This window comes from Molothrus aeneus, chromosome 19 (genome assembly GCF_037042795.1).
Source record: "Molothrus aeneus isolate 106 chromosome 19, BPBGC_Maene_1.0, whole genome shotgun sequence".
In the NCBI taxonomy this organism is placed as follows: Eukaryota; Metazoa; Chordata; class Aves; order Passeriformes; family Icteridae; genus Molothrus; species Molothrus aeneus.
In genome coordinates this window covers 5,499,838-5,527,629 of record NC_089664.1, presented here as the reverse complement: position 1 = coordinate 5,527,629, position 27,792 = coordinate 5,499,838, and the positions used below count along the sequence as shown (strand labels likewise).

Genomic DNA, 27,792 nt, shown 5'->3' with positions numbered 1-27,792 from the left:
CACCGCGGCGCTTCCTCCCGATTGGTGCAGGCGGGGGCGTCCCCCGTGACGTCACGGCCCGACGCTCCGGGTGGGCGTAGGAGGGCGTGCACCAGGGCGTGTCGCCCGCTGTGATTGGCCAGCGCTGGGCGTCACGTGGCGACGACGGCGCGTGGCGCGAAGGCGGAAGCGGCGCCATTTGCCGGTGCCGCGGGCGTGAGGGGTGTTCGGGGTGCTCGGTGCCGGCGCGGCCATGCCGGGGGCGCGGCGCTCTCTCGCCTCCCCGGTGGTGAGCGGCGTTCTCTGCCCGTGCGGGTCCCCGCACGGATCTGCGGTGGAGAGCGGCAGCAGCAGCAGCAGCAGCAGCAGCGGCGGCGGCGGGGGGAATGCGGGGTCCTGCGGGCGGTCGCTGTGCGAGGCATCCGAGCAGGACCGGCGTCTCCGGACCCTGTTCCAGAAGCTCGACGTGAACCGCGACGGCGCGCTCTGTATCCACGACCTGGCCGTGGGGCTGGGCCGCCTCGGGCTGCACCGCTCCGAGCTGGATCTGCGGGTGAGAGGCGGCGGGCGGTGGGGTCTGACCCGGCGGGGCTGAGCGCTCCCGCCTTGCGGGCTTCAGGGAGGGTTTGGCCGCTCCCCATGTCCCGTGTCCGCTCCGGAGCCCTCTCTGTGTTTGTCTCGGGAGCAGGACGTGGACTCTGGAGACCTTCTAGCTGTGTTTTGCCATGGCAGCACCTGGGTCCTTTTGCGTCCCCTTCCCCGAGCGAGAGCCGGGCTGGGATGCGACACGGCCCCTCCGCTCCCCTCCCCAAGGTCCATGCCTCAAAGCCACCCCGCTGGCTTCCACGCTGGACCCGGAGGAATCAGCTTGCTTGCTACCTGTAGGCATGTACTGTATTAACTGTCCGTAGTTAATAACATTAAAACTTAAGTGTTTGGGCAGGAAAAACCATAAAGGAAATCGTGTTTCTGCAGGACTCAGGACAGGGCAAGTTGCATGCTGGCTTACACTAGTGGAAGGTCCTTTGGGAGCGATTCCTGCAGTCAGGATAATTGTGCAGCTTTCATTCCATCACTGTGTTCCTCATGTGAGTCTGGCAGCGTGTTGCTTCTCATGTTTGCCCCGGATGGCTTATGCCAGACTCCTTTATTTTATGGGTTTGGAAATATCTTAGCATGTAGGGAGGCTGCTGCACTGTACAGTTTGCACGTATAAAACATGCAGCTCTGGCTTTCTTTTGCAGGGAGCTTTTTGTACTCACCGCTCTGTGTGATGCTGTACGCTGAGGGCTCCAAGGTTCAACGTGATGCTGCTCTAGTCACTGTGACTAGTGCAATTTACATGTCTATGTGGCTTGTCGTCAGTGCTGCACAGTCTTCTCCTGCCTAGTCGCTTGTATTTTATGTGCAGAGCCATAAAAAACTCGGTACCATCTGAAGATAGGAGATAAACACAGGGGTGCAGCCAGGGATGTGCCACTACAGAGTGCCTGAGTCCTACAGGAAGGAAGAAGAGTTTAAGAATAACTTCTGAGTCACTGAAAAGATAGTTAATTCAAGTGACAGCTCCTATTCTCTCCCTGTTCTGGGAGTGGTGCCCCACTTTGAGTGCTTTAATTACACAGTCCTTTCCTGAGTTTCTAGTTCCTTTCTAACTTTGAATCTCTAGCATCTTAACTTCTGACATTTCTTTTTGGTTGGCATCTTCCTAGCTGCTGTAAAATACGAGAATTCCTTGGCAGTGTGATCTTGTGAGTAGTTTAGTTGTGCTGTTTCTAGAAAAAACATGAGTTCTGCTGGGTGCATTTGGGTATGTCGATCTGCTTGTACCACAAGTCACCTGTGCATGCCCTGTGACACTGACCTGCTGCCACCTCTGGGGCCAATCCTTGACCTCTGGCAAAAATCCCCTATGACCCAGAACGTTCTGTGCTTACACCTGCACGCCTGCCTCCGTTTGCTTTCCCTTCTCTTTGCATGCAATTCAATCCAGCCTAGCATTCTGTAGCCCAGGAGGAAGCACCTTAAAACAAACTGCATTTTTACTTCCCAGCAGAGAGTTTCTTTGCTTGGCGGGAGCGGCACAGAGGAACCATTCTGCGGGGACCGGAGCTCGCTGCTGAGGGAAGCACTGGCTGGATGCTGCTTAACAATCCTGTCTTTCTGCTGAAGCCCTTGTCTGTCAGTATTGTTCCTCAGCCTTTTCCTTCCTCTGACTCCTTTTCCACATCAATAGTGTGAGGGGGGTGAAACACTGGCAACAGGGTGCACAGAGAAGCTGTGGCTGCCCCATCTCTGGAAGGGTTCAAGGCCAGGCTGGAATGAGCAACTTGATTTTGTGGCGGGGGGTGGAACTGGGTGCTCTCTAAGGTCCTTTCTCAACTCAAAACATTCTAGAGTTTGCAAAGCATTGTTAGTATGGTAGAGCATCCCCTTTAGCAGGGTAAAAATCATTGAGAGTGAAACCATTGAGAGTGAGGATGCAGAGTTCAAAACTCTCAAGTTCCAGATAAAAATGTGGGAACAGCCCTCAGCTGGCTAGCAAACTTCCATGTCGAGCAGTTTTTAGGGAAATCAGATAAACTTCCTGTTTCCAAGGCAGTTCTATTAATAAGTCAGTCCTTTTTCTGCTCCATCCTTAGCTAATTACGGCATCTCAATGCCTAACTAATGTGAGGTCACGCACAGGGAAAGTGCTCAAGTGTCAAGATAGAAAACCCTTCTGATTTATCGAGCATGGTATTTGGAGAGCAATTTGGGCATAAATCACATGGATTACTTGTGATTAGTAAATTACTTGGTGCCTGTGGTGCACTTTCTTTCTCCTTCCATGCAGCAGTACATTTGATATGGGAGTTGCCTTCTAATGTTTGGGAGCAGATGGAGAAAACATTGGGCTCGTAAAGTGAGGTTATCGCCAATCTGGGCTGCGAGCTGCTAATCTCCCTGCGGCAGTGGGCTAAAAGTCCTCGTGGTAACAATAACTTTTGGGCTGAACTTGAAAAGAAAATGAGCAATATTTTGGCTCCTTCAATGCTTGAGAGTTCTTGCTGAGATAAAACCCTTTGTGGCATTCTTGGAAAATTGCTGCTTTCTGTTTTAGAGGTGGCTTTCTGTGGTGGGGGAGAGAAGGGCTTGCACTCAGATGTCCTTTGAGGTGGAATTTGCTTATGTAAACGATGCTTTCTTTTTTTTTTTTTTTTTTTTTTTTTTTGTTTTAACCCATGCTGTTATCTTTAAACCAATTGACAAATAACAGTGTGCCAGACCAGTGAGCCTTGTAACGAAATGCTTGTTTGCACTGGTCAGCATGAAGCAATCCACATACTTCACTCTGTTTGGGCAGTAAAATGATAACCATGTGAAGAATTTTTTAAAAGCCTTTTTTGTTCTACTGTGTGAAGGGATAGTATTTTACTGCTAAATTTCATCTATCTCTGGGATGGTAAATGTCCTGTTACTGTTGCTTTCTGACTTTATATAGACCTATGGAGCTTGAAGTATGCACTCAATGGAAATATACTGAAACAGAACTGTTTCCTACTTTGTGTCTGGGGATGTCCTATTGCTGAAAGAATGTGTGATGGTAATATTTGTGTGTTTGCTAATATTACTGTTTTCCTACTGATCCTGATTAGCTGCAGGGCTAGAATGCCATTCCAAAACTTCATCTCTGCTGCTGAAGTTCCAGACAGTCTGAACTGGTGGAATTAATCTCAGCTGCCTAGAGACAGACTGAAGTGGTGAACTTTGTCTGCAGCTGCCTCTTCTGTAGTGCTCAGCATCTTCTGCTGGACTAGTTCACTTTAAGAAACAGAGAAAACATAACCCTTGTCTCTTTTCAGTCCCAAATGTCCTCTTTGCCTCTACCCTAAACAGTGATGTCCTCCTTGGTCTTGTGATACTCTCCCCTCCTAAGTTCATGTATTCAACTGTGATTGCTCCCTCGGTATCAGCTTCCCCATGGAAAACTGTATCAGCTCCCAGGCTGCTGAAATCTGCTTTCATCACTTCTTCCTTAGCTTCATATCTCCACTTTGATATTCAGGTCCTGGCTGTCCAAACTCCCCCCAAGGTCTGTTTTTTACTTTTCCCATGTACTGTAAAGCAAAGCTGTGCTGCTGCAGCTGGACTCTGCAGTGTTCTGTTTGCGTCAGGCCTTTCTTCGGAACAGCTTTGCATTTTAAGTGTGTCCCTGGACTCTTCCAGCTGTGCCTGTGCCACTCTGGGATAATAAATCAGTTAGCTCTTTGGCAAGTGGCTCCATGGATGGATTGAGAAACTCTTTCTACTGTAGTAGTTGCAATCGTAAAAAAATTTAATCTTGTTTCTGATCAATGCTTTATCTTCTGTCATGACGTCATTTAATTCTTCCTCTCAGGCTCTGTTTCTGTAACTGTTTTTTTGTTCTTCAGCACTTTGGAATACTCTGTTTTATACTGTGCACAATGTACTGCAATTCTTAGCAACTGTAAGGTGCAGAAGGAGCAGGGACTTTTTCCAGTGTGATCTTTCACCTGTTTTCCATTTACAGCCATCTGGAATTGGAGGACCTGAGTTTTGATTGTGTTACAGAAGTCAGTTTATAATAAAAAGAGCAAAATTCCAATACTGTTCTGTAATTTGGACTGGAATATCTCTCCAGCTCTCATTTAGATCTCATAATACATCTCCAAACCTATATACATTTATGTATTATCACAATTTTATGGTTTATGTGTCCTGAATCCTGCTGGGGCACTTGTGGAGCTTTTGACTGGGCTTTTGTAATTCACCTTGAAGGACTGAGCAACACAAGGTTGTATCGGACAAGTACTGTTACAGTTTGATACTCCAGTTGATAGCCTTCCCTCTGCTGCCAACAACTTCTCATCCACCCATCTCCTTACTAATCCCAAAGGATTACCTTTTGTGAATGCCCCAAACCAGTTTAATACAAGGTGAAACCATTTTCAATAACATGTTAATTAAATTCACACATTCATGAGTAATGTTTATTAAAATAATAAACAAAATAGATCATATCTGCTGGATCTGAAGGGAGTGGAGACCTGTTCTTGCTCTTTGTAATTATGAAATGTGTGGTTTGATGGAGACCCTGTTCTCATGCACTTGAGCAAGAGCAGAACTGTAGGTCAGTGATTTAATTGTAGATAAAACTTTCAAATCTGTGGTGAGTGGTTAGTTGGTATGAATTTGGGGTTTGTTGCCTTCTCTGATTTAGGCTGAAGACGCAAATGAACTCTAATCAATCACATGAGTTCTTGACAGCTGCAGAAAAGACTTGGAGAAGACAGGCCTTGGCTTTGGCACAAGGAAACTTCTGGTGTTGGTTATTAATAGCCTTGGCCAGCAGCCCCACAGTGAGAGCTTTGGGACAGGGGATGTCAGGGAGACGGGCTGGCACTGCAGCCACCCGGGCTGTGACCCTGCCAGGTCCTGCAGGGACAGAGGAGGAGAGGGGTGCTGGGAGCAGGGAGCCTCAGGCTGTCCTGGTGAAAGGCTTTACCCACGCCTGGTGTCTGGTCAGCCCTGCCTTAGTGTGATTAATGCATGAAATGGGCAGTGTGTGTCCACTCCGTGTTCTGAGGGGAGGTTGGGAGACAGGTTTTAGATGCAAATATGCACAGGAGAAACTTGCTCCTGCGTGTTTTCCTTACATATAAACAAACAATTGCAGATTAGACAAGTGTTGCTTTATGTACATATAGGACCAGGTATATAACTCCTGTGGGATGTTTGTTCTTCCAGGATTGTTTTTGTCCTATCTTGCAGAAAATTGGAGAAGCCTGATGGTTCTCTGGTTTATTTAGCAGAGACCTTTGTCCTATTTGCACAGTGCTAATGACCAAGGGCTGCTGCCTGACGTTTGAGAGATGTAGGTGCAACTTTGACTAGAGCATATAAATTTTAAATGTCAGCATTGTGTAGAAGGGCATTGTAGAAGGGCATCCTGAGTATCACTGATGTGGCCTCACAGTATTGCTTCCTGCAGGATGGGGTCTGTTCTGAACTGTGTAGGGAAGTGAATGCCTGTAGGAACTCCTCAGCCTGAGTGGAATGAAACAACAAAACTCATCCAAAGCAGCTGATTGTGCCTGTGTAGAATATGCAGCAGTGCTTTGGTCTTTCAGTGTGTTCTGTGGGGCATTTTTTAGTGACCAGTGCTCAATACCTTGGTAAGTAGTGGACACATCTCCTTGTCCTCATCTGCACAGATTTTTAGAAGAGTTGATGTTGGAAAGGACCTCCAGGATAGGGTCCAACATTTGATGCAGCACCACTGTATTACCTAATCTAGCACTAAATTGTTTTGAGAACACCTCCCGGAATGGTGACCTCCCTGGACAGCCTGTGCCAGTGCCTTACAATCCTTTTGGTGAAAAAATGCTTCCTGATGGCCAACCTGAACCTCTTCTGGACTTGCTTGAGGCCATTTCCTCTAGTGCAGTTGCTGGTTGCTTTGGAAAAGAGGTTAACTTCCTAAAACCTTATTTCAGGGAGGTGTCAGATTACTGAGATAACAGCAGGTAAAAAAACTCCAGACTTCAGCATACTTACTGTTTCTTTTAAATTTTATTTTTAATTTAGCTGAATATTGAGCAGAACCCTTAAATGGTTGGTGAGCATTAATAAAAGACATCAAAGCCATAATAAGGACTTGGTCTTTTGTTTGAGAGCCCTACAAAATGGTGATGCTGCAGCCCTGGGCCCTTGGTTGCACACAGTATAACATGATACAGTGTTGGGAGGAGGAGAAGGGGGAGGGAGCTTTTTCCTACAGCCCTACTTGTAGCAAATGGGAAATGAGTCTTTGTTCTTGTTCATGTCCTATTGCTATATTTGTCCCTGTGAATGTGGGACATGAGCACAGTTTAATGATGGCCCAGTCTTTGTCTTGGGTGAAGAAGCATAGCTGTGATAACTCATGGGAAGGCAGCTGAGATGTCTGAGTTTTTCCAACTCCCAAGTTATGAGCTGCAGGGAGGCTTCTGGCAGCTAAAATGGTTTGCAGTGAAGAATTCTGCTCTAAGAGAAATATTTGAAATTTTTAGATTATGAGTTGCCTGGAAAGGCAGAGCTGCTTGGTATGTGAACCTACATAGCTTAGCCCAAGGAGAGCTGTGTGGGGGCAGGCCTGGGCCTGGGCTGCTGCAGGGCCATCCTTTCTCACTACCTGCCTTCTTGCTTAACTGCCTGGTGCAGCAAGAAGTTGATTCTCTAATTTCTGAGTATTCAGGTCGCCCTGTCTCTTGGTTAATCCCTCTCTTCATATAATATGATATGACCTTGGTGGAACTCTCAGTCCTGGGCAGTGGCTCTGTGCTCCCTGCCCCTGGCCAGCTCTCTCTGTATTTTTGTATTTGGCACTGGCTGTGGATGCCTGAATAGATCAGCCTGGGTAGCTAATTCCTTGTGCCAGGGTTTCTGTAACAGAAGAGACCTGGGTTGCTTTGTAGTGTTCCCTGAGCTATGCTGTGTCACCTTAATATATGAATGCCGCTTAAATAATTAAACTGTCACCAGACAGTTTAATTATTTAAGCAGCAGTGGCCAAGACATTGAGATTTTATGTCATGGTGTGAGAAGCACCGTGCAGGGTTAACTTCAACTGTTTAAAAAGTGTGAAGTAGTGACATACTTAACGTTTTCCTCTTTGAGAAATGAAATTTGAAAAGATAAGAGGTGATTGGCAGAGTCACTGTGGCCCATCCCAGCTGGGGGCTGGGTGCTGTTTCTGGGTGCACACACATGTAGGCAGCAGGGCTCCTTGGGGTGTTTCCAGGAGGCTCCCAGAGGGGATGAGTCACTGCTCATTCCTGCAGGGTCACTCAAGGAACCAGAGATGCCAGCAGCTCTTCCTCTGCTGGGGGAGGAGAGGGGTCACTGCCCCCAGCACAGCTCCCTTCCCTCTCTCCCCCTTTCTTTTTGCCCTCCCTCTCACATTTTTTATGTGTTAGCAAGTTGTCGGTGATGAGGCTTACAAGTTTCACAGGAAAACGCTGTGCATTTATTCAAAAGTCTTCTAGAAACCATCTTAAAGCAGAAGTTAATTTCTGCCAGGTGTACCAGCCTGGAAAAGGCAAGTGTCTGTCTGAAAAGTGGAGTTTTAGACTCAGCAGGTATTATGATATGGCTGAAAAGGGTACCAGGATACCTTAATTTATGGCTTATGCAGAACCTCCCTCTGCCAGCTTGCAGTACTGAGGAAAATAATTGAGCAAAACATGTCAGTCTCTTGCTTTTTTCTCTCTCTTTTGTCTCCATTTGGATAGATTACAGCTCTTTATTGTCAGCTTCTGCTCAGGCTATCTAATGACTCCCCATTTTGGTGTGCAGGGCTCTGAGGCCAGCTGCCACAGGCGCCTTCTGTCCCCAGGGGCTGGTGTGCTGGCCAAGAGCCAGTGTTCAGATCAGCCCTCCTGCTTTTTCTGCCTTAAATCCCAGGTCTGGATCATGTCAGCAGCTGGAATTGCAGAATAGCTGTCTCCTAATGAAGCTGAGGTTGGGAAAGCCGTTTCACTGTGGTCTAGGTGTTCATTCATGATTTCTAGAAAAAGTGAATCCTTGTTCCTCGTGTTCCTTTGTGTCACCTTTCATGCTGGACTCACAGTATTTATTACATCTTTTTTGTGTCAATGATTGGCTTCATGGTGGTGTTGGTAGAGTAATATTTCCCTACAGATTCCCTGTAGGAGTGCAGTTGTCTTGCTTCTAGCTATAATCAGCTTGCTGTTACTAGGTTTATAATTCTGGCATAATAAAATTCCCCACTTGGTAAAATAAATGCTTTTTAATTTTTTTTTTCTTAAATATGATTAGAAACTTCTGCCTGTTCTCAAGGAGTTGTGTGAATTAGTGTGGTGGCAGAATTCCTCTGAGGTTTCCTTTAGTGAGGACAGAGGCCAAAGAAGCATTGCTAAGTTTCTGCTTTAATTACACCCCAGGCATGTAATTTCTTGCAGAAATGATTATTTTCTTATGAAATCTCTGCATGAACAAAGGAAGACGTGCACACACCACTAATATTAACACTAATGCAGGGGAACAATTGTAACAGTGGCAGGTAACATCAGCTGTTAAATGGGGCCTTGTGAGTATTAAGTGACCACAGAGGACAAATTTCAAGTTCTGCTTTGGGTGCTTTGCCTTCTGTATGGTGTCCTGTAGCTGTGTGAGTGGCAGGGCAGCCTGCCTGTTGCTGCAGGCAGCTCAGATGCCCTTTCCACACTTTTCTGGACCCCATCCATGAGTAGCCTCAGCTGGTTACCTCAGCAGGAAAGCTCTGCAGGTTTTTGGCTGGGTTCATGAGGTTATCAGAAGAGCATGGGAGCAAGGCAAGTGCAGGGCTTAAGTGGATGTGTGAGATGACTTGTAGTGGCAGTAAGCTTCAGATTAGTTCACAGCTGCTTGTGAAACCACAGCCTTAGGCTAATAGAAGCTGATTTTGAAGAACTGTGCCCAGTTCAGAAAATCTGCTTAGTTCCTCTGGCTTGACAGCATTAAAAACTTCCAAATGTCATCTTAAAGGATCTGATTCACTATGTGTTAGAAAGTAGTTTAACTTTTGTGCTTGTAGCTGGGATGACTGACAGCAGCTCAGGGTAATGGAGTCATGACAAGAATTCCTCAGTCTTTTCTGCCTGTGCCTGAGCTGCTGACTGCATCCCAACTAGAACCAGGCTGTGCCATTCCTCAGAGAGGGACTGGGCTTTCCCACACCCTCACCCCAGAGTTACTGGCCCATAATTTAAAATTTTTTTATGTGTGGTTACTTGTTGGTATGTGTCAAATTTTAAGATAAAAAACTTTGTTGCATACTGCACATAGACCTTGTGATTAAAAAGCATTTTTTTCTTGTTAAGTAATTCTGGTGTATGTGCAGAAGAATTTTTTTAATGTGGTGTCTTCTATGTGCCTGTCTCTCACTTTTTCCATTACTTACGTTCATTATAGGAATTCAATGACAGCGAGTTCCCAAAAGTGATGCTCATCTCAAAATTTATGTGCAACTTGGTTGCTTAAGGCTCTCAGACCTTTTTAGATTTTGGATTGTATTTTCACATCTAATATCTATATGCTGGAAGTGTTCTGCAGTCTGTCACTCTCAAAAGTTAAAAGCTGAACACTGAGGTCCTTTGTTTGCTGTGGCTCTTGCTGTGTTGGGTAGGGAGCCCCAGGTGATGGAAGCTGTGGGTTTGTACTCATTTTTTCTGCCTGTTAAGACACCCAAACTAAGGGAAGAGTCACAGTACTTTGGAAGTGAGGCATGCAGTGCCCTCTGTGGACACAAAGAATCTGGGAATATGAAGTAAGTTGATGAACTGTAAAATGGAAAATGCTGGGTTCCTCCAGGGTGGGCTCTGGTGGGAGGCCGATACAGCTCACTAATCAATGAATAAATGCTGCTGTGGCAGCAGAGGAAAGCGTGGCATTCCTTGTAGGAATCCAAGCAACATCATGTGTCCCTGTGCTTATATACATCAATATCCTACCTTTGCCTAGGTTCCTCCAGCAGAGCTCGGCCAGCCGACCAAGCAGCGATGGTTTGAGCCCAGCTCTCACTCACTGCTGAATGGCCGTAGGCGCTGTGCTGGCAGCACAATGCAGCACCAGGAGCTATTGTAGGCACGGATGAGACCATAATAGACCGGGGAGAGAGAGAGAGAGAGCGCTTAGAGGTTAATGCGGCCACGGCTGGGCAAAGCCGGCTTCTCTCTGCAGAACCATCTGCCGCCCTAACAAAGAGCTGCAGCCGGGGAGCCACACGCACCCCTCGGCCGCTGCCCATCGCTCCGGGGCCGTGCCGGTTCCCCGGGGCGGCAGTGCCGGTTCCCCGGGGCGGCAGTGCCGGTTCCCCGGGGCGGCAGTGCCGGTTCCCCGGGGCGGCCGTGCCGGTTCCCCGGGGCGGCCGTGCCGGTTCCCCGGGGCGGCCGTGCCGGTTCCCCGGGGCGGCCGTGCCGGTTCCCGGGGCCGCGGGCGCGCTCCTCTGCGGGCGGCCTCCCGCGCTCGGGGCGCGCTCCCGGCCGGCTGCGCGCGCGGCCGCGCTCCGGAGCAGCGCAGTGTCGGGAGCGAGGATTGGCTGGGCACTGCTGCAGTGGGGACGCAGCCCCGGTGCTCAGCATCGCTGCTCGGCATCGCCTGCCGTGAGCCGGGACGCGCAGCTCGGTTGGCAGCTCTGAGAGGCTCCTTTCGGAGAGGTTCATCGTTAGCTTTCCTCCCAAGCGCGGCGTCTCGGCTTCTCTGCGCGAGCAGTCTCGGCTTCTCCGTGCCAGGGGGCTTGTGCTTTGTCTGTTGCCATCAGATTTCTGAGGCTCTGGTACAATGAGCTGCTTGTCAGGCCAGGCACGACTGCAGTAGCAGCAATTTCAAAAGGCAGGAAGCGTCCGCAGGAGCGGTCTGTAAAGAATCGGAGCCGGTGGAGTCGCTGGGTTGAAGCTCCCGCTGGCTGCCGTGCCGATTCCCGTCTCGGGGGTGCTTGGTAGTGCAGTCACATCATCCTTGGCAGCGGGCAGCTCCTGAGCGCTCAGGGTTTCCCTGCCTGGGATGCTCGCTGGAGCAGCAATGCTGCAGACCCTGTGGCATTTTCTGTCTAGCTTCCTTCCCAGGGCCATATGCCAAGGTCCTGCAGATGAAAAAGAGGATGAGGCCAGAAACACCACCCCACTTCCAGGCCCCGGGGAGAAAGGGCCAAAGGTGTTGGGGAAGACACAGGACAGAGGGACTGATCCCACTGAAAGGAGACCAACTATCCTACTGGTGGTTGGACCCGCAGAGCATTTTCCAAAGGTAATGGGATATCCAGGGGCCTGAGGAGGGGTTGGTGCACATGACAGTGGAGTGCGTGGTCTGCTGGGAGAAGGGGTGTTGCAGGTGGAGTGTGTGAGTAGCTCTGTGTGTGTGTGTGAATTTGGGGAGGGGGGAGAGGAACAGGAAAAGGGAGCAGGGTCTAACGCGTGTGCTTGCTAGAAAGGAAGGGGGCGGGGGGGCAGGGGAGTGACTGAAGAGAGGAGGTGATCTAACCCTCCAAACATGATGTTCAAAGTGTGGGAGAAAAATGCTGTTTTAGGGGCAAGGGGGAATACGGGGGCCTCCAGGATTCCTGGGCAACTTGCAAAAAGCATGACTTAGAGGGCAGGGAATGATAATGCAGGTTAGTGGCGAGTCCCACCCCTGCACCCCAGACCAGCAAAGAATCAAATGCATCCTAAAATGTTCTGGAGTCAGTCTCTGGTAATTTGGCAAGCCTTTGGTAAAACTTGCATATTTTGAGCGAATGAATAACTGGCTGAATTATTTGAATGGCAGAGCCCGGAAGAGAGTAAAGACTATCCCTGGGGAGCGGGTGGCATAAGGGAGAGACTAAAATCTGCGTGAGGATGGGAAGTTCCCAGGGGATAGGAGAGTGGGGAGGTGGTGGGGGCGCACAGTTGGCAGAGAATAAATGGTGAGGCTTTGTCTGGGGGGACGTGAACAAAAGCTGCTTAGTTTAGTGCTGGAGCTCCCAGCACAGTGCTGGCCGACTGCAGTTCTGGCTTATTTAATGGAGGGAAGTGCTGTCTGTCTCCCCTGAGGATGGTGCAGTCAGCTCTGACTACATGTGGTTTAAAACCAAGGGTGTGAGCTGGGATTAGGGGGGAAGGAGTTGGGGATAAGGCCTCTGAAGGGTGGGGATGATACTGAAGGGCTGCAGCAAGGATAGGGGTGTGTGACTTTCAGGATGCAGTTTATTTCACAGGGAATTGGGCATGGTTGTTGCTGTGAGCTTTCTCTTTAAAATGAGGGATGAACAGGTTTAAATTGTAGAGAGGATTAATATCTGTTCTGCTGCTGTTTTGAATGGAAACAAGCAAGGCGGCATTTCACATTCTGGAGAGCAGAAGCCACTCCCTGCTTGAATCAGGCTGAAAAATCTGCAGGGACTTTTGCCTTCATCTCTATCCTTAGCAGTTAGCACTGTGCATCCCCTTCCAAAAAAGGAGCATGCGCATTTTCAGGAGGACTTTGGTGCACAGAGGTTGAAGAAGGACAGAGGCTCAGAACTGAAGGAAGTGGTGACGAAAACCTTGGAATTACAGGGCTGAAAATCTCTGGTGTCTTCCAAAGATTAGTGGTCTCTCTGTCAGGGAGAGTCCATCTGTTCACACCTGGAAATAAAGCTTTCTCTGAAAGCTGATACCAATCTCCTCTTTCCTGTGTGACCCTGGGAAGTTCTGCTGCATAAGAACCGTAGGATTGGCTGATGGAGAAATACCTAGAGGATAAGGATGTGGTAAAACAGAGTTATTGCATCTTAGGAAGTAACTGCCCATCTGCCAGGAGATTGTGACTGAGTAATTTTAGCTTGCCCTGATTGTTAAGTGAAATACAGTGTAAAGCTCTTCTGTTGAGGATTATGCAGATATGTTTCACCTTGCAATTCAGGCTGGCTTATGCTTCATCCAGCCCATGGCTCAGCTGGTGGACAGTAAGTAACTTGTTAAGATGCAATGACTTGTTTGTGCTTGATCAGATATCAGTGTTCCAATTACCTGTCTGAAGGAGAAGTGTTGGGAGAAGTCTCATACAGCCTTAGGGATAGATAATAAACCACTGTGAGCAAAGAGTGTTATTTGGTGTTAATAGAAAATGGGGGCTTTTGTTCTCTGCCACTGGCTGCCTGTAACCTTGGGAGCAGTCTCTTGATTGGTAGGCCACTTCATTTTGTAAAAACACCTGTTACTACTTCTCTCCTAAAACCACACAAAATATCACACCTGGTACTGGGGGTTCTGTAGGAAATTGATGTGTATCCATAAACTTCACTGGAGGGGCATCCTGACCTTGCTTCTTCAATCTTGTTATTGCTGTGTTCCTCCTCAGATGTTTGCCTGTTCCAAGCTGTTCCAACATGAGGCTGTTATTGCAAATATGGGGAGAAAACACTGATTGCAAATGTGTTATGTTGGCCCTGGATCTGTGTACACAGGAAACAGGCATGATCTGCCCCTGATGTCACCATCTGGACTTGTAACTTTGGATCCCTGTGTTGTCGGTGGAACAGGTCACCTTCCCTGGTTACCTTTATGTCAAATATCACATAGTGCTCTCTGCTGTGCCTGCTCTCTTATCCCTCCCCTGGCAAAGCCAGGGCTGGTTGCAGCTCTTTACTCTGCTGGGGTCTCTTAAATCATTAACTCTCCTCCTTCTTACACTGTACACTCTCTGTGCTTTGTGAGGACTTTCTGTACTGTCCAATTAATTATAAGCTAGTTTCCAGAAATTAAAAAAGACCAAGTCAGCAGAACCCAGTGAAACCTTCTAGCAATAGGGTTGGAGCCCAGAGAGCTGTTTTGCCTCTGAAGGAGGATGTTACGTGACTGTGACGCTTGCTGGTACTTGATATTTTTAGAGCCTTTTTTTTTTAGCAAAGAAAATTCAAAATTAAACAGCATACTTTCCTGCTCCTTGTATGGCTGCATCTTTCCATCCCTTGGGAGGTACATTCTGGAGGTGATGTAGTAAACCAGTGATGAAGCAGATGCTCAGAAGTGTACAAATAACTTGGAAATGTTAGCAGGGATGGCAGGGTATGGAAACTGGTAACTTGTGCAGCATTTAAAAGAACCAAATCCTATAAATAAAATGAAAATGAGTTTGCTAAAGGGAGAAGGAGCTGTGTTTGCCTTCCTTCATGGCTCACTTTTCTTGTCATCAAGGAATCTGCAGAGGGTATTAGCCAGGCTGGCTCCACATGGCCCAGAAATGTGTCGGTTCAGTGTCGGAATTGGTGGATGGAAATATCAGGGAGGAGTGACTTCATTTGAGCTCTGTGCCCTGTCCTTGCTTTGGTCAGGAATAGACAGTGCTAATGAGGGATGTACTGTCCATAGCTGGTGCCTGGAGCCCTGGGCTGTGTGTGCTGCTGCCTGCGGGTGCTGGGGCAGTGGGACTGGCTCTGTGTGTGCTGAGATGTGGCCAGTGACCCCACGCCAGTGTCCCAGCAGCACTGATCCCTGCAGCTTTGGAGAGCTGCCTGGCTCTTGAGTATTTCCAGCTTTACCAGGATTTTTAAAGCTGAAATACAAAAACTTCTTAAGACTTAAGTTCCCTTTGTCATTATAACGTGAATTGCTGGTATAAACTTCATTTGTAATCTGTCTCTCCTTCTTAGTTCACTGTTCTGTAATTAATACCCTGCTTAAAATCAGCTTTAACTTCATTAGCTTTCTCCTTTCCTCTGACGTAGGTAGAAGGGCTTTTTTTCCTAAAATGTGCCGATTTTGCCTTTTGTCTCTAGCTGACAAGTCCAAACAGAGTTTCTTAGGAAAATCTGCATCATGTTGGCATAGCAACTGAGCTGCCAAGCAGCTATAATAGTGATGCTTGGCAACTCGTGGGAAGGACTACGGAGGATCTTAAGGCTTTGTGAAGCAAATCTGAGTTAGATTTGTTCACTTACTGCCTGTTGCTGGGGGTACCCACTCTGCTCCCCTCTGTGGGGGTGTTTGGTGTTGGACAGTGGGGTGTAGGTATCATTAGGGTGCTGCTTGCAGTGAGACTGGCCTTGGTGGGAAGGCTGGGCTGTGCTGTGGGCATGCATGCAGTGAGCTGCTGCAGCAGCTGATCTTTAAGAGGATCTGGAGTCCCTGAGAAGATCCTGTTTTCATGCAGAGAGACGTCAGCAGGGAGTAGGTTAAGCCTAGTTAGGTAACCTGGCCATGGTGCCAGGGTAGGTGAGGTGCCCCAGGAAGGCCAGAGGACACCATTGTAGGTCACGAATCCCAAGGGTACTGAGTTGCTGTGGGTCGTGATCCATTAAGCTTTAAAAAAAAAATAAAAAAATCCTTGAAATGAAGCCACAGATTAAATATTCCCAGTTGGTGTGATTGACATGCAGCTCCATGAACAGCTCATTACAGACCTTGGCTTTGCTGTAGAGAACAAAACACCACGGTAAAGACGCCCAGGCACCCTGGCATGAGGGCCTGAGGAGGGGAGTGCTGCTTGGACTTTGCTCTGTCAGGCAGGCTGTTCAAACACAACCAACACTTGAAAATGTTGCTGTGTCCGCAGCAGTGAGGAAGGCTGTTATCCTGGCTGGCTTGAACCAGTTCAGCAAACACATTTTGTTACTTCTGCTGCAGATAGGATTTCAGTGTTTGGGTTATGGGCTGTGGCTTTTTGCATCTTGCCTGCGTGATAGCTTCTCTCTGATTAAAACTAAGACTATAACTTTATTTAAAATTGATGTCAGCAGTCAGTGATTCTGTCCTGAACAGCATTGTTACTTCCTGCACATTGGTACTCTCTCTGGAGAGCAAGGTGTTACCCTGTACCTCAAACCAAATGCTCAGGAAGCTGTAATTATACCTGCACTAAATGGTGCTTGTGCCACACTCCCTCCAGCCTGGCTTGCTCCTAATGGGAGCTCAGGAACTGCTTACAAAGCAGTTAAACTGTCAAGGGTGGAAACTGGAAAATTGTTCTGCCCAGGACACTTCTTGTAGCACACAAATGACTGCAATGTTTAATTGGAGTCAGAAGAGGATGAAAAAAATTAAGCTGGTGTAACTGCTGTGTGGATGCTTAGCTAGGAGGCTTAGAAGCAGCTGGGGCTGTTTTGAAGCCTGCCCTTGATTTGGGCGATTTTCTCTGTATTTGGCTTAATGACAAACCTCCACAGGCTTTATTGCTGCTGTGTTGGTAACTGGAGTGCTACAGAGGGGAGAGATCTTTGTGTGCAGGGGTTGTCTGCTCTTAGCTGGCACAAGTGGTTTCAGGAGAACTTTCAACCAAAGCCAGTCAACTCTGGCATAACAAAATAACCTCGTAAAAGTGGAAAATTTTTGCTTAAGCTGGCTATCCTAAACGTGTATTAAAGCAGTAAGTGGCTGGCATGCTGTTCTTACTGCACTTTTAAAAAACAATTTCTGGGAAGGCAGTGATAGTCCTCCCGTGTTGCAGGAAGGGAGAGGTTGTGATCAAGACTTGTGCCCACTGCTACCTGTACAAATCCCTACAGAGGTGAGAACAGGATCAGGAAGGGACTGTTCAGCTGTAAGGCACAGCAAGAGAGTGTCCTGGCGCTTGGCCAAGGGGTCGTGGGTTCAGAGGCCCCCAGTGAGGGTTAAGTGGCCGCGGGTGTGATGTAAGGTTTGATGGGAGCCAGGTGTTGGGCAATGGCAGCGCTCACGTGTGTCCCTGCCCCGGCTGGGTGGGACCGGCAGCCCCGGTTCCCTTTTAAGTAGAAGGGCAGGGCTTGTGCAGCCAATCCCGCCGGAGCCGGGCTCGCTCATAGGCGTGTGTCATGAGACTCGCTGGCATTTCCTTTCCACTCGCTGCTGAAATTAGCTCAGGGGAATCGCTCGGTTTGACTTCCCTTCCTCGCCGGTCGGAGTGAGCAGGGCAGCGAGTGTTGGGCTCAGGAAGATGCTCTGCCTCTGTCTGTACGTGCCGGTGTTCGGGGAGAGGCAGACGGAGTTTGAGTACTTTGAGTCGAAGGGGCTGCCGGCCGAACTCAAATCCATCTTCCGACTCAGCCTCCTCATTCCTTCCCAGGAATTCTCCACCTACCGCCAGTGGAAGCAGGTACGGCCCTGAGAGAGGAATAGAAGGGATGGAGGTGATGTTTAATACATTTAGTGGCTTGTTTGAGAGGGGGAGAAGGTTGTGATGGCTCTGTTGTAATAACTGAGTGAAGCATGGAAATGCTTCTCGTGCCCCTTGGCAGGGATTGCTGAACCGGTGTGGAGTGAACACTTTTCTTTTTGATTCTTTTGTTTTGAATTGGGTGAAGTCTCAGTGCTTATAAGACTATTTAAACCAGTTTATGTGAGTTAAATAGAAAAAAGGAGTTTTTCCAAACTATGGAGTCTTCTGCTTCTATGGGTCTCTTCAGATACAGCATTTCACATCCTCTTCCTCCTTATTACATCCTTCCCCATGCCTCCTCCTGACAGCAGGGCTGGAATGTAGAGTCAGCTGAAGCTGGTGAAGGTGAGCAGGTTTGTGCTGGGAGGAGGAAAGCAGCTCAGTGAGTGACTCAGCCAGGGGTGGGTGGGCTGAGCTGGGGAAGGTTATGCAAGACCCTTTTGCTTTGCTGTGGAAGAGACGTGCACTAAATACGTGGAGTTTCCCATCCTGATGTGTCACAGCTCTTGCTTTCATCTTGCTGCTACTTTTTTTTTTTTTTTCATGATCAGGCTGTCAAGAGCCCAGAGAGCTGATTATTGATCAGCCAAGCAGGGGAGGCTTTTTACACCTCTGAAAGGACATGGACAGCAGGCTGGAAGGTGTGTGGTGACCACAGGAACTTCTGCAGCCAAAATAGCTGTTAATGGCCAGATTTCATGTTTGCTGTTGAAAGCGAAGAGGTGCAGGCAGATACTTGATCACACCTCCAGAGAAGATGCTGGGAGCTTGGCTTTCTCACCCCTCACACGTGTGCTGTGGGTTACTGTCGGGCAGGCAGCGTTTCTGTGCTGTGGCTGTGGGGGAGGAAGGGCAAAGCTTTTATTGCCTGCAGTCTCTGATCACTTAAGCTGCATTTCTGCAGCTGAGAGAGAGGGAGCAGTTGCAGAGTCACATCTCTCTTACAGTGCCTCCGAATTATCAATGCCTGTCAACTGGTTGGGGGTTGCCAGTGAGAGGGAAGCCCTGAATCAGCTGTTCAAGCCATGTGCTGACAGGAGAGGGGTGTTGGTCTATATTTAGCCCACAAGTTGAATGTGAGGTCGTATCTGAACTTCACAACGGTCATATGATAAATGGCAGGGTAGGAATACTGGGCATGCCTTGGAGGTCAGGGCAGCTGGGACAGCACTTTCTTATTTAAGGTTCATAAAGTGATTACGAATAATCCTCATAGCATTAGGGCTAAAGAGGCAGGACTTGCTGGGTGAGGGAGAGCGTTTCAATAATGAATGATTTAGTACTGAAGTAATTTAAAGTGACATTGAAACAAAGACCTATGGCTTATGAAGGGGACTGGTGGTCACAGACTGAGGACATACCACAGTGAGTTTAGGCTTGCCTAATACTTTGAATGCTAAATATTGAACAAGATACTGGTGAACAGAGGGTTAACCCATCTCAGCTCAGAGCTTCTTTAACAACCCATCTGTTGTTAACATAAATGTTACAAGAATTCAAACAAAACTTTGGGTGATACGCTAGACTGAATCACACCTAATTGAGTGTTGCTCACTGATGTTGGAAAAGACTTAAAGGCTGTCAAAGGCAAGTGACTGAATCAGAAGGGGGATAGGAACTCCCTGAGCCACATTCTTGTAGTCTGGAGATCACCTCACCTGTCAGCATGCAGCCATGTGCCCTTAGAGAGGACAGTCCATGGGCTCTTGCCTCACTGAGTTGCAGTGAGTTAATTAGTCATTTACCTTGTCCTAGATGTCTGGCACAGTTTGATCTTGATTTTAGCTTTGTCCTACTAAGAACCTATTCTTGCTCTATATGCATCTCATGGAAACTTGTGTAATTAAAGCACATAGCTTCAGGGTGCCTAAACCACTTCACAAAGGTTTTTATCTTTGGCTGCGTTCACTAGAGCTGGACAGGATTGTGCTGGCTGGAGTTAGTTACTGCCAGAGGGAGCTTACTTCTCTAAGGATTGTAGCAGGCATGAAATTCCTTCTCCCGTTCAGTTTTTTTTTTAAATAAGTTCAAGTTTTGTGATTCACTTTTTATGCAGATCTGTTGACTCATACTTAGTTCTAGAACCTCAACCTCCACAAGGACTTTGCGAGATGTTAATCAAGGTACAGTCCTGAGATTAGACACGTGACACTAGCATAATATCCCTGATAAAAACATGAGGCATTTCATCTGTAATGGACTTTGGGAAACAGTTGGAATCAGGTGACTTTTCTATGCTATGGCATTGCTCAACTCTTGTAGAAGAATTACAGTTCTGTCAGCTACTTTTTGAAGAAAAAGTCAAAGTTGTGTGGGAAATGTTTTAAAGGTGGTAGAAGGGGAGATAGATCTGTCTGAGTGAACAAAGGAACTGACAGTTCTTGCTTGTTTTCTGAACAGAAAATTGTGAAGGCTGGAGACAAAGACCTGGATGGACAGCTGGATTTTGAGGAATTTGTTCACTATCTCCAAGACCATGAAAAGAAGCTGAGACTGGTTTTCAAGAGTCTGGATAAAAAGAATGATGGTAACCACCTTTCTCATGCTCAGGGTGGACTGGAGCATGTGTTAGCCTGTGATGTGTATCCTTGAGCTCACTGGATTATCTTCACAGGCCGCATCGATGCCCAGGAGATTGTCCAGTCTCTCCGGGACCTGGGGGTCAAGATCTCTGAACAGCAGGCTGAGAAAATACTGAAGAGGTGAAGATTCCTCTGGTTCTTCTGTTTTATGTCAAGGGAACTAGAAAGAAATATAGGGACATGGAACCCATCTCTTTTTTCCCCCTGTATGCACTTTCCAGAGACTTTGGTTCCTCCCTTTTTTCCTATTACTTTCTATTTTGATTTTTTCCCTGTGAATTGGCATACAATTATAAAATCATAATGCTTTATTGAGACTTACTGTCAGAGTCTCTCCCTGACCTGTTGAGGGGAAGTGCTTGCACCTAAGCTGATTTGCATCCCTGTCTGACTGTCCTGCTGCCCTGAGCTTGCTGCTGTGGAGAAGGACTGTGCAGTTGCTCTTTGGAAATGCTAAGTGCTTTATGCATGTGGCACTAACATGTTAACAACCACTTATTTGTGCTGTTTTTTTCCTCTTTTTTCCTCTGCTACCTTCCCTCTGTCTGTTTGCCTGTGTGTCAGAATAAGGACGGGACACTTCTGGGGTCCTGTCACCTAGTAAGTATTATTTTCCCTTCAGTGTCAGTTATGTCCCTGAATTTGGTAGGAGGGGTTGCAAATACTGTTGTGGGCTGGTTAGAAGGGAGAGAGAGGGGAGGAAAGAGAGAGCCCACTTCTGCCTCAGCATTGTTTGGTGAACAGAAGGTTTCCTAGCTTTGTCTTGTGTCTCTTTAGAAGTCTTTTAGTGGTTGCTTTGCAAAGCTGTATTTGGTGTAGGCTTGGATAATCAAAGGGAAGGGGAGGAGGAATTTGTCACCCAGTGGGAGTCTGTACTCACCTGATGATCAATCTTTTTAGCATGGATAAAAATGGGACAATGACAATTGATTGGAATGAGTGGAGAGACTATCACCTGCTGCACCCTGTGGAGAACATTCCTGAAATCATCCTGTACTGGAAGCACTCCACGGTAAGAAAAAACTCCTGTACAACAGGTCTCAGTCTTTGCCCAGCTTCTTGGTCCAAGTCCTGGCCCCCAGGAGTTGCTATCAGCAGTCCTTATCTTTCTCTTCATGGTTCACAGCTTCCCTGTAGCCCTTGAAGCTCAATTGCTTCCTGTCCTCTGCTGTAATCTTGCCACATATCACTGTCACAGCTGCTGGCACTGGTGATGACGACTGCAGTACTGCAGGGAGCTGAGGGAGTTCTCTTGGTGTGCACCTCCAGGAGCTCCTGCCAGTGGCCAGCCCCAGCTGGTTCAGCACCTGTTAGAACTAGAACCTGATTCCAGAGGCAGCCATCCTTCCTGGAGTTATCTGTATGTGAATAGTATTTAATGAGATTTAACAGGCTGCCAGCTTGGAAGGTTCTGGAGAGGTCCAGCTTCTTTGCCATGCAGCTGCCTGCAGTGGGTCAGTTTGTTCCTAAATACCTGCAGTATTTTGATGTAGACAAATGTTCAGCAGTTGCCAGGATCTTGGAAAGAAATCTTGAAATCAGAACTCAGTTTCCCCTGTGACATGTTTTAGCAGTGGCAGCTCCTGTGGCCAGGCACAGCAGTTAGTGGCTGTAGATAAACTGCTGGCTTGGAATAAGCAGGTCCTGTACTTCAGCACCTGCTGCTAGTAAAGAGCAGTAAATCCAGTAAAACTTTAGCGAGATCACTGGCTGATGAAGCATTTCTCAATACCTTCTCCTTTTGCAGATCTTTGATGTAGGAGAGAATTTGACTGTCCCTGATGAGTTCACAGTGGAAGAGAGGCAGACAGGAATGTGGTGGAGACATCTGGTTGCAGGTGGAGGTGCAGGTGCCGTGTCCAGAACCTGCACAGCTCCCTTGGACCGTTTGAAAGTGCTCATGCAGGTATGATGGAGCAGTTCCAGTTTGTTTAAATACCTGAGCAGATTCCTTTAATAGTTATGGTTATAATGTTCATCAACACAGTACAGCACTCTGGCCAATGCTAATCTTGTTGTTCTTTTATTGCTATTTTGAAACGCATTTTGAATTATTTGAGTGATGAAGGTCATATTAACTAGAAAAAGTACAGAGAATCTTTTTGGAGGTAGACATGTCAAAATTGTCAGTAGTGTACTAGACAGTTTAATGGAATACTTGGTTTTTGGTGAAACAGGTTAAAATCCTGTGATCCTCTGAGAGACCTTGAGGCCACGAGAGTTGAAGTGAATGTGGTGGTCAGTTGGCAGAGGTTGTATTCAGTATTATCAGCATTAGGAAGGAGTTGGAAAATTTTGATTTTAGCCTGCTTTGTCACTGCTCTAGAACCAGCTGAGAAGTTGATGGGTAGTTGATCCTGTGCTAGGTATGGGAAAAAGCCAAGACAGTTGCCTGTTTAACCTTTCCTCCCATTCCAGAGGGAGATATTGATTAGATTGATTAGTTAACGGTAGACTTGGCAAAAAAGAAAAGAAGCTTGCTTTCCCATTGTAGAAGTTATCTGGAAGGGATTAAAGCCTTGGCAACTCTCTGGGTAAATAAAAAAGCGCCCTTTTGTCCCTGGATTACAGAAAAACGTTGCACTGTCGTAATGGGGCTGGAACTGATCCAGGCTTGTCCCTGTCCCCAGGTCCACGCCTCGCGCAGTAACAACATGTGCATCATCGGCGGCTTCACGCAGATGATCCGCGAGGGCGGCCCCAGGTCCCTGTGGAGAGGCAATGGCATCAACGTGCTGAAGATTGCACCCGAGTCAGCCATCAAGTTCATGGCCTATGAGCAGGTGAGGGCACAGCTGTGACTGCAGGAGGACCAGCTGGAAAGAAAGCGATGGCTGAGATCAGTCAGGGAGCCTCACTGTCTGTCTGTCTGTCTGTTGTGGCTTCTGCAGATCAAGAGGTTCATCGGCACTGACCAGGAAATGCTGAGGATCCACGAGCGGCTCCTGGCTGGTTCTCTGGCTGGGGCCATTGCACAGAGCAGCATCTACCCCATGGAGGTGAGGCAGGAGGCTGAGTCCAGCCCAGGAGGGCTTGTGAATGGGAAAACGTGGGTAGAACACCATCACTGTGACAATTAATTAATGAGTTCTCAGAGGTGGTACCAAGCAGTACTGCTTGCAGGACGCTTGCTGTGGTTCTGACAGTCGTGCTCCTAAGAATGACCTTGTACATTGTTCTCCTGCTGATTCTCCTGTAGGCCTTCATGCTATTTATTCTTGTCCTCTAGGTTCTGAAAACACGGATGGCTCTGAGGAAGACAGGACAATATTCAGGCATGTTGGATTGTGCCAAAAACATCCTTGCAAAGGAAGGAATGGCTGCCTTCTACAAAGGCTACATCCCCAACATGTTGGGAATCATTCCATATGCTGGTATTGACCTGGCAGTCTATGAGGTATGAAGCCTTTAAGCTATTGTTAGGTTAAGCCTCACAATTATTATATTATGTTTTATGTTATTGTTAGCCTATTGTAGGGCTGTGCTGCTTGTGTGGGCTTATCACTGTCAGACCTTTCAGTCATGACAGGAGTTCAAGTAATTTATCAAAGCTTTCTTGAACGGCCTTATGGGGTACAAATGTATTCTTTTACCCCAAAATGGCTTAAAATATAATCCAGTATGTTGATTCTAGTTCATAAACCATTGTCAGCATCATTCATGGCCCCTTGTTTCTTTTCTTAATGAGAAAATTGCAGCAGAAAATTAAAGAAAGGATTTTCCCCAGCCACTACGGCAACAGCAGCTCAAAAAGATTTGAGAAGCCCCGTGCTTTTGGCTGAACTTTCTGGGCCTTTACTCTAGATCTTTCATGAAATGTGATATTCTTTTGCTTGCCTCTTCCCTGCTGACCTTGGGCTTGTTCCTTCCAGACACTAAAAAATACCTGGTTGCAACGCTACGCCGTCAACAGCGCTGACCCTGGGGTCTTTGTTCTGCTGGCCTGTGGCACCATCTCCAGCACCTGTGGGCAGCTTGCCAGTTACCCACTGGCCCTTGTGAGGACACGCATGCAGGCCCAAGGTGAGAACTTTTGGAACAGTGGGAACTCCTGTGGTGGTGTTTGCAGGGATTCCCAGGACCAGGGAAGAGATGAGAATGTTGCCTCCATGTTTCAGATGGCTGGTTTATTATTTTATGATATATATATTATATTATTTTAAAACTATACTAAATAGAAGAAAGGATTTCATCAGAAGGCTAGCAGGGAATAGAACAAGGATGGAATGAATAACAAAAGCTTGTGTCTGACTGAGAGTCTGAGACAGCTGGGCTGTGACTGGCCATTAATTAGAAACAACCACATGAGACCAATCAAAGATGCACATGTTGCATCCCGCAGCAGCAGATAACCATTGTTTACGTTTTGTTCCTGAGGCCTCTCAGCTTCTCAGGAGAAAAATCCTAGCAAAGGGATTTTTCAGAAAATATCATGGCTACAAACTCCTATCTTTTGTTTTTGAGCAAAGCTAAAAGATCTTTAGTGTCAGCATTGCAACAACAGCCTCAGCTGGCCCCTGCAGCTGACCAAGGGCTGTTTGTGATGCTGCAAGGGGACAGTGGACTTTGTGCTGCCCTTCTAACCTCTGGGACCAAGGACCTCCAGGACAGAGGTTCTGTTTTGCTCAGATCAGCATTTCTGGGCTGAGGGCATCTGCAGAGCAGTTTGAGAAAATACTTCAGTGTGGAGCACAGAATGGGCAGCTGAGTTAAGTTAATGCCGTCCCCCACCAAGCACCTTTGCTCTGGGAACATCTGAAAGCACCTGGATCAGTACTGCTCTTGGAAACAAAAGTGTTTTCACCACATAGGCTGCATTATTTATTGTGGCTTTCCCTGTTCCAGCTTCAGTGGAGGGTGCTCCTGAAGTGACCATGAGGGGACTGTTCAAACACATTCTGAAGACAGAGGGAGCGTTTGGGCTTTACCGGGGTCTGGCACCCAACTTCATGAAGGTGATCCCAGCTGTGAGCATCAGCTACGTGGTCTATGAGAACTTGAAGATGACTCTGGGCGTGGACTCACGGTGACCAGGAGATGCTGAGGACTTGGAACTCTGAAATCTTGGGATGCAATCCCAAGACATATAAGCCATCTCTCATTCTGTGAATGTGTTGACACTAAGCTGACTAAGCAAAGCTGTGAAATCTCAGATTGTGAGTCAGTAAGGAAGGGGGAGGGGAGGATCTTGTCTCCTTTGCCATCTTGCTACTCAGAGCTCCACATAAACCATCACGGGGTCCTTTTTGTTGGGCCTTTTGGGAGACCAGGAGCTGAACTCCTGGGAGATCTTGAGGTGGGAGTTGCTGAGGTCAGTCCCCAGCAGTATGACAGAGTAGCAAAGATTTGGGTTACAGGTCTGCTCTCAGCGTGTTGCCTGTTTGCCTACAGATGAGCACCTTCTGACTTGCTGAAAGAGCTTCTTTTTCCATTCAGAGAGCTGCTTTTTCCATTCAGTTGTTTAACTTCCTGCCCATTGTTTAAATTTGTACAAACCTTGTGTAGGAGCTGCTGCCACACCAGGCTTGTTATGTTTACAAATATTCCTTTGGGTGGGAGACATTCATGTTCTGCTTCCAAGAATTGACATGAAATGTAACTTTGATCTATACTGGTTTGGAGGGCTGGTGGGCAGTGGTTTATCCAGCCAGGCTGAAGGTTACTTAAGCCAGCCTGATGAAGAATTAGGATTATTTATTTTTTATAGGTTTAAGTGTGTCTCATAAACCCACTAACAAGATGCACTTACTAACAGAAGCAGCAGACTAGAGCCTGCATGCCTGTATCCTTTGCATGCCGGGATTGGCTTGTCTTATTCTCTGCAGGGGCTTGGAAAGGGGAAGGAGGAGAGCCCTGGGCTGCCCGGCACTGTGATGCATGGCTTTAGTGAACAAAGACAAAACCACCACAGCTCCTGTGCAGCTGTGCTCCCAGCACGACAGGAGAGCCCCTGCACAGCGTTGCATGGACCTCTGAATCCCAGCCTGCCTGGTGCCAAGAGAGCTCGTGAACCTTTTCCAAACCCCGTGCCTATGCTGCTATCTTATCTCTTTAGACCTCTTGGTAGATCCATGTTCAGGTTTCCATTGGTGCCGTGCAGGCCCCAAGTCAGGAATGTCTGCTGTGGGAAGGGGTGTTAGGGAGAGGGGCTGTCACTGGGAGAGGGGAGATTTCAGTCCTGAGGACATGCTTGCTTGCCTTTCAAAGGGTGCTTTTCATAAGGCTAAGGGAAAGAGATGGCTTTAAAATTTCTCTGATAGCATTATGGGCTGCTTTAGTTAATAGGATCCAGCTTCTGAGGCCTGGGAGATCCTCACCCAACTCTTCATTTTGGGTAAAATGGACCAGCGTTGCATTCCACTGTTTTACTGCTTAAAGCATATTTATTTTGTATTTATTTGAACAGAGTTATTTCAGACTATTTTTATAGGTTTGTTTAAATATTGTTACTGTGCTTGTATTTCTCCTGTTTTAAAAAGTTCTCTATTAGTTCTTTTGCATCACACAGCTGAGTCGTGGGGAGGGATGCTAAAGTCACTTTTGTCCCTTCCCTCTGGGGCTTGAACTGCCTTTCCCACGTCTGGGTTTGTTGCTGGAGGACCTCAGCCCAGAGAAATTCTGTAGCAAGAAGCCATAGGAGAGAAGGGAGCAGATGAGGAAGCAGAAGTTTGGGGAGAGGGTGCACTGTGAGGCTTGCCTTAGCTTGGAATGGCCTCTGTGCATGGCAGAAAGGCTTTGGGGGGATGGCTGAAGCTGGGAAGTGGAAGGTCTGTGGATGTTGGATGTCACAACAGTTAATTAAGAGAGCTTGGGGGAGTTTTGAGGTAAGGGGGGAAGAGAGAAATCTCAGGGACTAAAGACAATACACATTTCCAGAGAGGTGGAAGGAAACTTGCGCTTGGACACGAGCTGCTACAGTTGTGCTTCAAGGCTGAATCAGCAGCCCCTGCTGCTGAGCCAGTGCTCATCACATGCAGGAGGACACTGTGGAGATGTGTGGGAGAAATTGGAAAAGGATTTGCTAAGCACTCAAACAGCTGCTTTATTTCTGACAGATTTTGGTGGTTCATGGAGAGTCTCCCAGGTGAGACTCTGCCTTCACTTTCAGTGGTGTAGCCACGTGGAAATCTAACCAACAATGGATGAGTGATATGATTTTTTTTTCCACCCCCCTCTTCCTGAGACCTGTCATAAATTCTGCAGTGGCTCCTTCCTACCAGTGTGGCCTAATGAGAATATGAATATCAGAATGCAAAAATCAATGCAAAATGACAACCATCTTTGTAGCTGTAACCACAAATTGTTATAATGCAAATCTAACACGGATTCTTCATGTAGGGAACAGTCTGCTAATAAAGGTCTGATAAAGAGATACCATGTCTCCATCTCTTTCTCTGTGGTTTATTGGTGCTCTTTGGGGCCAGACTCTTCCTGGGGTAATTCTCACCAAGGACACTGACAGTGGGAAGGATTCTCGTTGTGAGGACCTGGGAGAACAGAATTCTTAAAAACAAAGCCAGCAAGATCAAGGCTGATGATAGTGGTGATGAGTCAGGGATGTTCAGACTCTGTTTACCTGTCTGGGTATTGCTGGACT

General features: G+C 47.4%; 1 protein-coding gene across 8 annotated transcripts; it reads left to right on the top strand.

Annotated features, from left to right (window-relative positions):
- Positions 1–189: 189 nt before the first annotated feature.
- On the top strand, positions 190–27,567 carry SLC25A25 (solute carrier family 25 member 25). Of its 8 annotated transcripts, none has more exons than XM_066562616.1 (12): positions 427–532; positions 2,036–2,160; positions 20,014–20,140; positions 20,228–20,315; positions 20,760–20,795; positions 21,096–21,207; positions 21,943–22,101; positions 22,826–22,978; positions 23,087–23,194; positions 23,425–23,592; positions 24,068–24,218; positions 25,041–27,567. In XM_066562616.1, the coding sequence occupies exons 2-12, from the start codon at positions 2,119–2,121 to the stop codon at positions 25,223–25,225; spliced, it is 1,329 nt and encodes a 442-aa protein (XP_066418713.1). In that variant the 5' UTR covers positions 427–532; positions 2,036–2,118; the 3' UTR covers positions 25,226–27,567. The 8 variants fall into 8 exon arrangements, with proteins under 8 accessions (XP_066418706.1, XP_066418707.1, XP_066418713.1 ...); XM_066562617.1 differs by having other exon boundaries at positions 429–532; positions 2,033–2,160; XM_066562609.1 differs by lacking the exon at positions 2,036–2,160 and having other exon boundaries at positions 190–532.
- Positions 27,568–27,792: the final 225 nt, after the last annotated feature.

Bases quoted from the DNA above. Each gene is read 5' to 3' on its own strand.
- SLC25A25 (XM_066562609.1), top strand. From the start codon at position 233: ATGCCGGGGGCGCGGCGCTCTCTCGCCTCCCCGGTGGTGAGCGGCGTT. The intron at 20,141-20,227 runs GTAACCACCTTT...TTATCTTCACAG, and splicing joins TCTGGATAAAAAGAATGATG to GCCGCATCGATGCCCAGGAG. The intron at 21,208-21,942 runs GTAAGAAAAAAC...CTCCTTTTGCAG, and splicing joins TGTACTGGAAGCACTCCACG to ATCTTTGATGTAGGAGAGAA.